General features: G+C 39.4%; 2 protein-coding genes and 1 pseudogene across 2 annotated transcripts in view; all 3 read right to left on the bottom strand.

Annotated features, from left to right (window-relative positions):
* LOC117638307 (nuclear transport factor 2-like) overlaps window positions 1–1,205 on the bottom strand; it is a 1,667-nt gene extending 462 nt beyond the window's left edge. The window contains exons 1-2 of the mRNA XM_034373443.1: window positions 1,008–1,205; window positions 4–185 (exon numbers count right to left, since the gene is read on the bottom strand). Coding sequence (XP_034229334.1) covers window positions 4–185; window positions 1,008–1,193 — 368 coding nt within the window. The 5' untranslated portion in view covers window positions 1,194–1,205. The remainder of the gene's footprint in view (window positions 1–3; window positions 186–1,007) is intronic.
* Window positions 1,206–3,380: 2,175 nt separating this feature from the next.
* On the bottom strand, window positions 3,381–4,851 carry LOC117636354 (annotated as a pseudogene).
* A 7,621-nt stretch (window positions 4,852–12,472) lies between these two features.
* Window positions 12,473–14,533, bottom strand: LOC117638306 (disease resistance-like protein DSC1). Its single transcript, XM_034373442.1, has 3 exons — window positions 14,378–14,533; window positions 13,261–14,277; window positions 12,473–13,162 (listed from the first exon to the last, which is right to left on the bottom strand). The coding sequence occupies exons 1-3, from the start codon at window positions 14,531–14,533 to the stop codon at window positions 12,473–12,475; spliced, it is 1,863 nt and encodes a 620-aa protein (XP_034229333.1).
* Between the last annotated feature and the right edge of the window lie 953 nt (window positions 14,534–15,486).

Below are 15,486 nucleotides of genomic sequence, written 5' to 3'. Positions count from 1 at the left end.
AACCCATTGTCTTGAGGGGCAAGGAAAAATGATTGGGCGAATTTCCTTTTCAAGTTATCCTTGCTCGTTAAACATCCAGTAACTAACACAGTTACCCCATCCTTATAAGACTTCTGAGCGTCAGCGGTCTTTATTTCAGCCTTATATTCGTTGTAATTTAAGGAAAGGATCTTCTCATTGATTCCCTACTCGAACAAAAAATTGAGGGGCCAAAAAAAAAGAAGAAAAAGTGATGTCCTTGCAGCAGGTAATGCTCATAATATAATATTCAAAGTATGTTAATTAGTCATCTTGAAACCTTCAAGATAATATCATCGTTATCAAATAAAACAAAAATGGTAAAAGAAGAAAAATTTGTGTACAGATTTCCATTTATGTGAATTTGGCTATTTGAGCACAACCACTTATGGATATTGAGTCCAAAAACATTTAAAAGAAAAATATATCCAGTATGTTCAAGTGCCAAGCAGTCACATGTTCAAGATGTGCCAGTAATACCAGTATTCTGACATCGACCATCTAATCTATGTATTCGCTATCTAGGGTACTCGATAAACAAAGAACATAAAACAATTTCTTATTATCTTTATGAATCATGTGTCAGCCCTTAAGGAGGAAATCACCTGAAATTGTAGTGACTATATGATTCAGAGCATAACTGAGACCTAAAATTACCATATCTCTGAGGATTTAAGAGCATGGCAGAATCATACAGGACTATACATTCAAATAAGTATTTAAAAAAAACCAAAAATGCAACAGATAAATTCAAACTTAAAAATATCATGTGTGAATAATCAGGTAAACAACCTGTGGACCATAGAGAATCCTCAACATCTAACAATAGAACTGCCTATATGAATCACCAACATACATTTGTTTATTTAATGTACTCCTTGATGATTATAGCATATTTGGCGAAAAGTTATTGCTTCACAAAAAGTAGAACCAAGTAATAGACCATGGGAAATGACACCCAAAAGAAAAACTGCCTACCAAAAACTTACTTGCATAGTGGTCACTGATGTCATCACACCATTGGAATCAGGCCGGCTTAGAACACTTGAATCCTGATAAAATCTATGGACCAGGCCCGGGTTATTGTGAAGAATATGGTAATACTGCTCAATGAAAGCATTTCCAACAAGTTGGGCACTGGGAGTCGGTGGAGGAATTGCTGTCTGCAAGGCCATTCTGCCAAAAGACTGAGAAATGAAACACTACTAAACAATTCCTCAATAAATGGAAGATAATTAATTCAAAACACCCAGGTGCAGTGAGTTAGCAATATAGCACAAGGCACATATAATGTATTTGACTTTACAAAATCAAAGGCACAAAGAACCCATGCTTAAAACTAGCCCTTCATCCCTAGATCAGGGAAAGAATTATCCCAAAAGTAAAGTAACAACTGCAAAAGAGACAGTAGGAAACTAGCACCACAAAACTATGTACCAATTTCGATTACATTGCATGGAAACAGAACATGGTGGAGTTAGCGATATGAAAGACTGCTACATTTTCTTCTAAAGAAAACCTCAGAGACAAGGGAGAAAGGGAGAGCTGGTTAAATGAAACAACCACATTTTGAGAAAACCCTAGAAGCACAATAAATTAAAATGATATTCCATAAAACTGAGAACCACATAATCTGCTTCAGTGAGTACTGAATATTTAGGTAAATCCAAAAAAGTTGGCACAATAACTTGCAAAAACTTAGATCCTCGAAGCAACAGCACCACATTATTTGGATTCAGACCAAGCAAAGCTCAAGACCTAAACCCTAAACCAACCTCATACCACAAAATAAACAAAACCCATCTCAGAAAATTAGATAGAATGATAAATCAATACATAATCAGCCCAACATTCAGAGCCGGCGAGCTTAAAGTTACAAAATTCATTAAATTAATTCTACGACCTGTATAATGCTTGATCACACAAACAAAAGTAAACATTTGAACACTAATAATAAAGAAGAAAATAGCTTTCAAAAGACAGACCAAAATACAACCTTAAAAAATCAACAATAAGGGTGCTAAAGAACCCATTAAATGAATAGTACATGGAAAAAAATCAAAGAAATGAATGCCAAAAAAGTACCCTTTATGAAATGCTATAGCTTTGCTAGAGACAGAGATTGGGAACGATGAGATGGTAGGGTACCTTGTGCTTCACCAAAGAAGAGTAAGTGAGACTGTGAGAGCGAGAGAGAGGGAAAGACGAACAGTTGGCGCACGAAATAAAGAAGCGTCTGAGAAAGAAAGCTAACAGCGAACTCTGATGCAATTCACACCAACGGGTGCACAGATTGGGTCAAGTAACCTTTTTTTTACACCTAGTCAAGTTTTTCTTCTTTTCTCTTTTAGGGTTTTTGGTCAAATTTTAAAAGTTTGTTTGTTTGTTTGTTTGTTTTTTTTTTTTTTTGCTTTTTTGTTTTACAAAAATTGAATTTTGGATGTTCTGTTGAGCAAGTAGTTCTTATTATTTTATAATTAAAAAATAATATTCTATTTTAATTTAATCTAAATGAAGGAGAATTCGAATTTGGGTACATAGTAGGAAGAATATCCGCTCTAGTCTAAAATTAATATTACAAACATATATAAAGGTTGTGGCAAATTATCTACACTTTCAAATTTGATTTAATATCGTTATTGTCATTCTGAAACAGTCATCACGCACCATTCTAAATGTAATTTGCTTCTTATACTTTTACAGAAGTGGAGTACTAAATAACCCTTTAGAGTACCAATAACAAATATAAACATCCAATATATTTTACATTATTATTTGATGTTGAAGTCTATTGAATGGTATGAAAAGTCATGTAGACAAATATACTATTGGAGAAAATAAAATTTTGGTGCTTTTAGTTATAATAAGAATAGATAAGGTCTTTAGCTTCAAGTTAATTTAGGTGATTGACCAATCATGTGTTGTGGGACATGCTTATTATATCATTAAAATCCCAGGCTTTGTTATGTTTGGTGACCAACTAAAATCACGTGTATACGACATTTTGATGACAAAAGACATCTTCATAAAAATAAAAAATAAGCTCCAGGGATTTTGTAACAATGTGTAAATCTGTCAATGTGATATACATCAAGCCCCATTACTTGGATCTTTTGTCTGCAGCATGGGAGGCCGCAGGTTTTCTCTGCAGATGTAAGCACGTGACTTCATGATAATGGTTGAATGTTTCAGATCAAGAACACTGATCCAATGTAATGCTTCTGTGGAGCTGATTGCAATGGCTTCCCCTATCTATTTTTATCATAAATTAAAATTATGGAGCCTTAATTCAGACTTCAGTCGCATATAACCTTTGCAGCTCCTAGCAAATTTTTTTTAATGATAATATGGAATATATGAAATACTCAAATGAACATGAGCTGTGATTCATGCAATTCATACAGAATCTGTAATTTCAATTGCAAAAAGAATAATAAAGATGCCTCATAAACACAGAGAAAGAAGTAAGGTACTTTTGTTCAAACCAACTGTTGCAGAATGCTAAAGATGGCTTCAAAGGTCTTCAAGACTTCTCGCAAATAGAGAAGCAAAAGCCTCCATATAATGTTTTTTCAAAACCAGCCCAACCTCAACACCACCAGCACCATTCTTGCTATCTGAAAAGGAGATAGCCCCTGTCCTGTCTATCGAAACGAAGTCGATCTTCGTTGGTCTTCCCCATCCAAAATCAGTTGCCTCATAAATCCCAAAAGTATGTGACCCAGCAATGGAATGAACTCTATCTGTAGTCTGCAGTGCATTGAGCATTCTTGAAACCCAAGTCTCTGCCCCATCCAAAAAGGTCTTGTCCAAACTTTTTATAGATTCACTAATTGCATTTAAGGCCACAAACAACCCATCTTCTCCCAATAGGCCCACGTACCTCGAATCAAGTCTAGTGGAAATTCTTTAACCCCCAAAGACATCAAGCTTGTATTATTGGGCCCTCCGGCATTTAACCATTCCTTCAAGTAGATTGCTTCAATGCCGGCAGGGTCCTTGACGGCCCTCCTGTCTTAACATGGTTTTGGTGGCTCTGGTAACAAAGATGAGGGCAGTCCTCCATGTTTGCAAAGGTGAGCCCATAGTTTCAAAAAAGATGTTGAAGTTTTGCCATCAAGGGCAGCATGGTGCACGGCTTATCCAATGGAAAAACCACAGTTGGGGAAAATTGTGATTTGCAATGCCATCACTGAGGCTTGGTCATGAGACACTGCCAATTGGGGTATAAGAGGATGGTATTCTTTGGCTTCAATATTGAAGTTGTTGGTTGAAACTAGATGGTAGAAATCAGCATCAGATTCAGCTATTGTAAGCGAAAGGGTGTCACCTTTGACATAACTGAGAAAGGGTTTTTGGGAGTCTTGGGGCCAAGTGAGGTTTCCTGCATGAGGCAGAAAGTGCTGGAGGGTGAGAGAGAGTGAGGCTTTGAGTTTTGGAAGTATGGAATCGAAGAAGAGGGGTGTGTTGAATGATGATATTTCGTAGAAGAAAACACGTTGGATGGGAGGAAACCTTAGCCAGAGAAGGTCAAAGAAAGTTAGAGGAAGAGACTGATCATCTGGAGAGGCTGAGTCTGGTGAGTTTGGTTTGGGAGCTACCCAGCAAACCTCAACTACTTTGATTGAGCTTGGTTGTGCCATTGGAGATAGAAGCTTTGATATTCTAAGTTCACACCCTTAGAATATATATTTGGTGCCCCAACCGAAGCATTTAACAGCCTGGCACACTAGGATGACACCCACATAAAAGCAATTAAATTATCAAAGTCAATACATATGAATATTAGTATCAAGCATTAAGAAATCATTAATCCAAACAACTCATAGAATTGTTCAAAATGTGGATTGTGGAACAATTCTGTCCTACTTTATTGATCCAAACAATCATTTAGTTCATGGTTGAAAAATGAGTTGTGATCCAAATCAATATGTAAATGGAATATAGTAACTATATACATGAAAATGAGTTGTGATTCAAATCTTAGAGCAGTAAAACTCCATGCAATTTATACACCAGTTTGTCCCAAACAAAATATACAGAGATATATAAGCATACTAAACCAAAATACAGAGCAGCCTGCTTCAAATAGCAACATCTTAACAAGATTAATAATTGAGAGCATAAGAGTTGCCCCAATGACCAATGAACTCCCAATTATTCCCCAAAAGATAAAATGAAATATAAATTTCTATTGAAACCAGCTATAGTATAGTAGTGCATATGAGGCTAAGGGGATTGAAAATCAAAGATTTTCAAGACCTTTAGGAAATAGAGAAGCAAAAACCTCCATGTGATGTTTCTTCAGAACCAAGCCAATGTCAACAGCTCCACCTCCATTCTTGCCATCTGAAAAAGTGATGGCTCCTCTTCTACCTATAGGAACCACTTCGGTACTCTTTGGTCTTCCCCACCCGAAATCAGTATCGTACATCTTAAACTGATGTGAACCAGCGGTGGTAAACACTGTGGAATGATCAGTAGTAGCCTGAAGATCAGATCCAGAAAGGTACAAACTTGAAACCAAGTTCCCTGCCCCATTCAAGACCCCGTTATTCAAACCTTTTATGGCTTCACTGATCGCATTTACAGCCACAAAGAACCCATCTTCCCCCAAAAGTCCTTTTCTTTCTGCAAATGCTCCATGGCCCGTTATGCAGTTGCCAAAATAGGTTGCAGGTATAGGAGGGTCCAAGCGAGACCGACAGTCCACGCTAAGCACCATAAGTATTTGGTCGTCTTTTATTTCTTCTTCTTCTTCTTCTTGTTCTGCTTTGACTAAGCAAACCCATGTGTAGGCACATGTTAGACAAAACGTTGACAAATTTCGAACAGATTGATGATATTGTTGATGTTTCTTGATCATGACAGATTGCCTTAGTGCGTCAATTTTTGTGCTAGTGAATTCGAACGTGCCTCGAATCGAATCTGGTAGCGCTAGAGATTTATAGCGGGTGGCAACCATCAAGCTTCGGTTGTTGGGTCGTTGGTCCATATTCAGAAACTGGTTCAAGTAGATTGCTTCGAGCTCGAGCCCAGCTGGGTCCTGGATGAAGACACTTCTGTCATAAAATGGTTTCAGCTGATCAGGCAACAAAGTATCAGGTTCATGTTTGCATAAGTGGGCCCATGATTTCAGAAACATGAACAAAGTTTTGCCATCAAGAGCTGCATGGTGCATGGAAATTCCAATGGAGAAGCCGCTGCTGTTGGGAAAGAGAGTGATTTGAAAAGCCATCACAGCAGCTTTTTCACGAGATATTGCCAATTGGGGTACAAGAGGATGGTATTCTTTGGCTTCAATGTTGAAGTCGTTGCTTGAAAGACGGTGGAAATCAGCATCAGAATGGGCTGTGGTGAGCGAAACGGCGTCGCCTTGGACATAACTGAGAACGGGTTTGTGGGAGTCTTGGGTGTTGTGCGGAAGCGTCAACCAACTGCGAGTGAAAAAATAAATAACAACAGGCAGGAGAAAAATTGAACAAAATAATCAACAAGAACAACACCAAGATTTATACTGGTTCGGCAATTGCCTGCATCCAGTTTGGAGACGATGGAGTATTCCACTATAATCAATGGAGATATACAATAGTGTTTACCACTCAATTTCCCAAAGACCCAAATACACCCAACCTCACACACTCACAAGGAAGAGAAAACAATGATACAAAGCAAAGAACAACTAGAGAGAATTTGTTTCACTCTTTGGCAAAATGCCTTTCTTGCTATTTTTCTCTTCTACTCAACACTTGGGTGGATGCTTCAAATGAAACCATTTGCTTCCAATTTATAGCCAAAGGAAGTGGCTTCTCAAAGAAGCCAAAGGTTAGCCAAATCAACAATAGCCTACCACCATTTGTGAAAGTCAATTAATGCATTCACATTGCAACTTGTCAATATCCATCACTTTTGACTATAAGAAGCCAAAAGGTTAGCCAAAACAACAATAGCCTACCACAATTTGTGAAAGCCAATTAATGCATTCACATTGCAACTTGTCAATATCCATCACTTTTGACTATTGGTTTGAGGCAATAATCAACAATCTCCACCTTGGCTCAAACCCTCGAAGTAGAACTCCCAATAGTCGTCTCCCAATCCCCTATGGGGCAATCAACAAATTTTACAAATGCCAATTAAGTCTAAGCAGTGCTTAAACTTGAGCAACGAAATTGGCTTTGTCAACATATCCGCAGGATTGTCAGCAGTCCCAATCTTCTGAAGAAGAATATCTCCTCTTCAATAATCTCACGAACAAAATGGAACCTTACGTCAATGTGTTTTGTACGTGCATGATGAACTTGATTCTTTGCTAAATAAATAGCACTCTGACTGTCACAATGAACATCCACATGGTCTTGTTGGACCCCCAAGTCACCAAGCAACCCTTGAAGCCAGATGGCTTCCTTTATAGCTTCTGTTACTGCCATGTATTCTGCCTCAGGAGTCGACAAAGCAACTGTAGATTGCAGAATCGACCTCCAACTCACTGGACCTCCAGCAATAGTGAATACAAAACCTGTCGTGGACCTACGCTTGTCCAAATCACCTGCGTAATCAGAATCCACATATCCAACAACACATTGACCAGTAACTTTATCATGTTGAAACAATAAACCAACATCCACAGTACCCAGAATATACCGTAGAATCCATTTCACAGCTTGCCAATGCCCTTTTCCTGGATTATGCATATATCTACTGACAATACTAACAGCTTGTGAAATATCAGGCCTCGTACACACCATAGCATACATCAAACTACCAACAACACTTGCATATGGAATTTGAGCCATGTAATGACTCTCTTCACCAGTTTTAGGAGACATAGAAGCACTAAGTTTGAAATGAGGGGCAAGAGGTGTACTAACCGGTTTTGAATTTTCATTCATCCCGAAACGTTGTAGTACCTTCTTCAAATACTGCTTTTGACACAGACTAATCTTGCCCTTCGCTCTATCTCTTTCAATTTCCATACCCAGTATCTTCCGAGCTTCTCCTAAGTCCTTCATCTCAAATTCATTTCTCAGTTGAGTCTTCAACCTTTCAATCTCCACTTTGCTTTTACATGCTATAAGCATATCATCAACATATAAAAGCAGATAGATGAAGGTTCCATCTTGTAGTTTGCGAAAGTATACACAATGGTCATAATGACTTCTTGTGTACTTCTGCCCGATCATAAACCGATCAAATCGCTTATACCATTGTCTTTGAGACTGCTTCAAGCCGTACAATGATTTTTGCAATTTGCAAACCCAATTTTCTTTTCCAGCAACCTTAAATCCTTCTGGCTGAGACATATAAATTTCTTCCTCCAAATCACCATGTAAGAATGCAGTCTTGACATCAAGTTGAGCCAACTCAAGGTCAAACTGTGCAACCAAAGCCAACAAAATACGAATAGAGGAATGTTTTACTACGGGAGAAAATACCTCATTGTAGTCAATGCCTTCCTTCTGAGCATATCCTTTAGCTACTAATCTGGCTTTGAATCTCACATTGTCCTTTCCCAAAGATTCCATCTTCTTGGCATAAACCCATTTGCAACCAATTGCTTTCTTCCCCTTTGGTAACTGAACCAGCTCCCAAGTCTCATTTTTATGAAGAGACTTCATCTCCTCATCCATAGATTTCTTCCACTCCACTCTCTCTGAACTTCTGACAGCTTCTTTGTAGGCGGATGGAATATCATCTTCAATAACGGGAAGTGCATATGCCACAATATCAGTAAATCGAACAGGCTTTCCAATCTCCCTTCTCGATCTTCTGATTGCAATAGAATCTTGTTGCTGTGGAGGCTCTTGGGTAGGTGCCTCCTCTTCATCATCCTCGTCCTCTTCATCAGAATCAACTGTAGGACTAGTGTCTGTAATATCAGACCTTACTGGAACAACTGGAGTTTTCAGTAACTCCACCCGCTTTGAACTACTCATGGTCTTAGTTGCTTCAATTTCACCTTCATGCTTGTTCTGATTTACCATAGCAGCCTCATCAAAAGTCACATCTCTGCTTACAACAATTTTCTTCTCATCTGGACACCAAAGTCGGTATCCCTTCACGCCAGTGCTAAATCCCATAAATAGAGCCTTTTTTGCTCTTGGATCTAACTTGCTTTCCCTGACATGATAGTAAGCAGGACAACCAAATATGTGTAAATACTTGTAATCAGTACAAGTTTTACCAGACCATACCTCCATGGGCGTTTTGCCCTCATTCGCAGCAGCAGGCAACCGATTAATGAGATGGCTTGCATAAGTAATCGCCTCAGCCCAAAACGCCTTACCTAAACCAGCATTAGACAACATACACCGAACTTTCTCAAGCAAAGTACGGTTCATGCGCTCCGCCACCCCATTCGGTTGCGGTGTCTCCCTAACCGTGAAGTGCCTCACAATACCCTCATCTTGACAAACTTTCAAGAAAGGATCAGACTTATATTCACCCCCATTGTCTGATCTGAGAGTCTTGATCTTTCGACCGCTTTGCATTTCAATCATCTTTTTCCACTTCAGGAATATCTTCAAGACTTCATCTTTACGCTTCATGGTGTACACCCATATTCTTCTAGAGAAGTCATCAACAAAGGAGACAAAATAATGGCTACCTCCCCAAGATGCATTCTTGGAAGGTCCCCAAACATCAGTGTGAACATAATCTAGAATGCCTTTAGTGTGGTGAATAGCAGTGCCAAATTTCACTCTAGTTTGCTTACCCAGCACACAGTGTTCACAGAATTCCAATTTGCATGCCTTTGCACCTTTCAATAAGCCTTGCTTCACCAATCCTTGCAACGCTTTTTCACCAGCATGCCCAAGACGCATATGCCATAACCTTGTGGTGTCTGTGCTATCTGCGTCAGCAGCTTCGGTGACAGCTGCTCCACCAATAACTGTACTACCCTGCAAGAAATACAAGTTATTTCGTCTTGTACCTTTCATCACCACCAGTGCCCCATGCACAGCTTTAAGAACTCCACCCTCCATGGTGATCTTGAGACCCTTGGATTCCAAAGCGCCTAATGAGATGAGATTCTTCTTCATATCCGGAACATACCGAACATCACTCAATTCTCTGACTGTTCCATCATGCATCTTCAAACAGATTTTGCCTATCCCTTGTGTTTTGCAGGCATTATTGTTGCCCATCAAAACAACTCCACCATCCAGCTCCTCGAAGCTAGAAAACCATTCCCGAATGGGACACATATGATAGGTGCAACCTGAATCCAAAATCCACTCAGTTGAGTGACCATCAGCAGATGAACTAGCCAAAGCAAACTCGAAATCTTCATCTCCAGATTTTGCAACATTTGCTTCAGAACCCACTTTCTCCTTCTCCTTGTTCTTCAATTTGGGGCAGTCTTTCTTCCAATGACCCTTTTGGCGACAAAAGGCACATTCATCTTTAGCAGGAAATTTCCCTCGTGACTTTGAACGAGATTTTCCCCGCTTCCCAGATTTTCTTTCCTCTGTTCGACCCCTTGCAACGAGTGCCTCGGTTTGTGAATTTTGAGTCTTCTGTTCCTTTTTACGACACTCATGATTCACCAATGCCGCAGACACCTCATCCAGTTTCACCTCGGATTTTCCATACAACAAAGTAGTTGTCAAATGATCATAATCATCAGGCAATGAATTTAACAAACATAGTGCCTTATCCTCGTCGGGAATTATCACATCAAGGTTTGCTAAATCAGCAAGTATTTTATTATAATCATTGAGGTGTTCATGCATAGAAATACCTGAACGATATTGAAATCGGAAGAGTCGTTTCTTCAAGAAGAGCCGATTTTCTGCGCTCTTGGTCATATACTTCTCCTCCAATTTCATCCATAACTTCTTAGCAGAAGTTTCCTTCATATACGGGTATTTCAACTCCTTATCAAGGAACGATCGAATAGTGGCACAAGCATGGAGATTAATTCGAGTCCACTGCTTGTCATCAATATCTTCTGGTTTATCCTCCAGAACCATATCCAACTCTTGTTGATACAACACATCCATAACTTCACATTGCCACATACCAAAATTATTGGAGCCATTAAATTTATCAACCTCTAACCTTGTACTGGCAATTGGATGTCTATTGGATGTAGGTGCCGACGAAGACGATGTCGATTCCTTCTCCTTCAAAATTTCGTCTTTTTCTCCAGCCATCAAATCTGCCCGGCACTATTCACTGCTACTGTAGCACAGCACTATTCACGGGAGCACTGTAGCACCGACACTATTCACGTGCACTATTCACCCGTCACTGTAGCACCGACAGATTTTTCACTCCCACGAAACCCCAGTCGAAAAACTGGAGCTCTGATACCACTTGTTGTGCGGAAGCGTCAACCAACTGCGAGTGAAAAATAAATAACAACAGGCAGGAGAAAAATTGAACAAAATAATCAACAAGAACAACACCAAGATTTATACTGGTTCGGCAATTGCCTACATCCAGTTTGGAGCGATGGAGTATTCCACTATAATCAATGGAGATATACAATAGTGTTTACCACTCAATTTCCCAAAGACCCAAATACACCCAACCTCACACACTCACAAAGGAAGAGAAAACAATGATACAAAGCAAAGAACAACTAGAGAGAATTTGTTTCACTCTTTGGCAAAATGCCTTTCTTGCTATTTTTCTCTTCTACTCAACACTTGGTTGGATGCTTCAAATGAAACCATTTGCTTCCAATTTATAGCCAAAGGAAGTGGCTTCTCAAAGAAGCCAAAGGAAGTGGCTTCTCAAAGAAGCCAAAGGAAGTGGCTTCTCAAAGAAGCCAAAGGTTAGTGTCTTCTCAAAGAAGCCAAAGGAAGTGGCTTCTCAAAGAAGCCAAAGGAAGTGGCTTCTCAAAGAAGCCAAAGGTTAGCCAAGTCAACAATAGCCTACCACCATTTGTGAAAGCCAATTAATGCATTCACATTGCAACTTGTCAATATCCATCACTTTTGACTATTGGTTTGAGGCAATAATCAACATGTCAGTACTAGTGTTTTACTCTTCTCGTAGAAAGAGGATATGAATGATTCGGTGATGTGAAGATGGTGTTGCGCTAGTCGATCTTAACCTTTAACCAAAGCCATTGTGCTCCAAGTGGAGAATCTGGTTTGGATAGGTCCTTTTCTATGCCTCAATTAAGAGGACTTTAATATTTCACTTGCTATGGAATAGAACTTGGAAGGAATAACAACTTTAAACTGATATCGGACAAAAAGCGGAATATAAGTTTAAAGATACACATGTCCGAAAGGCATAAAATTGTTACAAGTAATGCTGCATTAGCTAAACCTAAACCTGACGCAACCCGAAATCTTCCCGTCTTTGCAACTCCAGTATTTCACTCAGAGGGAATGAAGAATTATAAAAATAAAAAATTGCAATCAGTCCTGTAAGATGGGTTCAAATGAATGAGAGAGAGAGAGAGAGAGAGAGAGAGAGAGAGAGTCCAGCTAAATCAATTTCGACATTTCTTTGATAAATGGACGTTGTCTAAGGCTGCGTCGTCCACCTTGGAGTTACTTATTGTTCCACCAATTTCCTGTAGACTGTCAGATTGTTGAACAATGGCACCTTGTAAAGATTCTGATCCACTAAAATCATTATTCCACACATTAACAACCTCACAAGGGGAGGCACTGCCTCTAGATTGGGTAATTATTAGTTTCCTATCTTCAATATCTTGCTGATATATCAAACGAACCCCACTCTTCTTCACCGCTAAGCCAGCGCCATAGGGTTGAAATGAAAATTCAGGGTGACGACAGCAGTTTTTCCACTCTGTACTAAAATTTTCACAAGATACAAAGGAGATCCAAAGGTGATCTGACTCAATTTGGCTTAGTTCTTGGCTGCAGCGTAAGAAAGGATGCAAGCCAGGTATATCCGACTTACTGCACTTCACTTCACAGCCGAGACCATGTGTAGTTCCAAACGCTTCATGCCTCAATTTACCAAGAGAGTTAGCTGGACGATATCGACGGAAACCAACAACAGCACAAACAGCATATCCCATGCACTTATCCGTATACCAATTCTGAGGTAAGCTCATGCTTACTACAGACCCCTCACGTTGATAACTGAAATACTGAGGAAGTTCTTTGCCAGGTATTATAGTTTCAAACTTCTTTCCTGGACAAGGGTTTCCCTGTACCACACAAACTGCGAAGTTAAAAAACATATGTGAGAGGGAGGAGAGAAGATAACAGGGGAGAGAGAATTGAACAGCGGGGGTAGGGAGAATACCTTAAGGAACCTCCTTAGCATTGTAAATGCGTTGTTGCAGTCTTGATTGCCAGCCAATTTGGAGCAGTTAACAAAATTCAAGCAAGAGTCCCCCATTCTGAAAAAATTCGAGGGACAAGATAGCCTTTCATGTGAAGAGCGGCCAGCTGATCCAACACTGAAGTCTATATTTGATGACAGCTCTGGCATACTCTCAAGATTCTTACAACTCTCCACATTCAAACCTTGAAGCTTAGTAAGCTGACTAGTGCCTGTGGGAACTCTATCAAAACTGTTTTTACTAAGATCTAATGATACTAATGAGGCTAAGCAACCAATATCAGTTGGGATTGTTCCCTGCTGAAGATTGCAGTCACTTAGATTCAATAGTGTCAAAGAAGATACAGGTGGCAACTGCAATCGCAGAATCCCTTTACATCCACGAAGAGATAAAGCTTCAAGAATCTTCAGAAGGAAAATGGATGGTGATACATCGATTATGGAGGTACCACCCGCATCAAGCCGCTCCAGACAACTTATGCTCCCCAAGCTTTCTGGCAGCTTTCGAAGTTTTGAGCATCCAGAAACATCGACAATTTTGAGGGACTCCAACTTGTGAATATTGCTTGGAAGACACCTGAGATTCTTGCAATCTTTTAGTTTTAATAATGTTAGGGCAGTCAGGTGTCCAATTGATAAAGGTAACTTTTCAATTGCTGTCTTATCTAAATAAAGTTCCAACAAGTGGTCCATAGGTACCACAAATTCTGGAAATTTCTTAATGTTTGAACAGCCAGAAAGAATAAAAACTTCAAGGGACTCCATTGCAATCGGAGATGGAAGACTTTCTAGACTTGTACATTCTTTAAAACTCAAGAATATAAGCCTTCTGAGAAGAGCAATGGATGGGTCTATCTCCACCAAATTCAGACAACCTTCAAAATCTAATCTCTGAAGATTCGGAGTACCTGAAAAGTCGGGCGTGCTGGACAGCTCTCGGGAGTAGCTAACATTGATGAATTTCAACTTATATAAGCACTGTTGAGAAGAGAAACAAAAGAGAGATACACAAACCTTAGTAACTATTCAAATAAAATAACTGGTATAACAGCATTTTGTTTTGTTTCCATAATCTAACCATTTTTCCAGCCCAAGGCCGTTCAATTTTGCTACTGCACAAATTCAGTTCGCGAAGTTCCTCAGGTTGAAAACTTTGTGGGAGAACTTTTCCAGGATACCCACACCACTCGAGAAACGTTAAGGCATTAGATAGATGTATGGGGCCTTCGGTCATATACAGACCATGAATACGGAGAAATCTAAGACAAGGCATATTAGAGAAGGCCTCTTCGTTCCATTGTGCCTCTTTGAGTTCAGGAAAGTGTATGTCAATGCCTTCAACTGCATCTGTGCCCTACTAACCAAGAGTATTCGGATAAGTTAATCAGAGTAATAGAAAATGAAATGCTACTATATATGCTTAATCTTTCTACACAACCAGTTACCTTATTGTTCCTCAATACATCAAGGATGTCGTCAGTAAGCCACAACCTGCTTTGCTTACCACGCTCCCCAAGAGACTCGGCACTAACAATTTCTTGCCCAGTTTCTTGTATGAACCTATCCATCATCACTTTATTGTCTAGAATAGTTACGAGGGAATTCTCAATGAGGACTTCTATTGCACTGCACGGGCAACAACCATCACAATCTAGGATTTCCTCTACTCGCTTTTTCTCCATTCCTTTAAAGAAACAAACAATATCTAGAAAAATTCTCTTCTCATTGTCATTTAGGCCTTGAATAATCATCTTGACTGCATCACTTTTCTTTTTCTCAAGCAATTTACTATTCCACTCATGTAGAGAAATAGGTAGTGAGCTACGCAATTCAGCCCGTAAAACTTTAACAATTAGTTCAATATTTTGTGCTTTGTACCTACACATAAGAAATTAAACACTAATGTCACGACTCTGTAAGAATCACAACAAAGAAGTTTTTTTTTTGGGTAGTTTTCTTCATTAAACTGCTAGTGCAGATAGTGAAAACAGTTAAAAAGTATTTGCCTTTTCAAGTCCAGTGCTACAAACAAAATTGTGAATGTCTGTCCTACAGCAACAAGTGACCATACTAAAGATAGCAGAAAATCTGTATTTTTCGCAAAGAATAGAATTACTCACCGATCTCGTACATGCCATCCAGGGAGACTGGGTACCACAAGAAGAGCAGCACTCCAATTTGACACTT

This window comes from Prunus dulcis, chromosome 8 (assembly GCF_902201215.1).
Source record: "Prunus dulcis chromosome 8, ALMONDv2, whole genome shotgun sequence".
Lineage (NCBI taxonomy): Eukaryota > Viridiplantae > Streptophyta > Magnoliopsida > Rosales > Rosaceae > Prunus > Prunus dulcis.
Note: the sequence above shows the minus strand (reverse complement) of the source record. Positions and strands in the feature narration are given on the sequence as shown.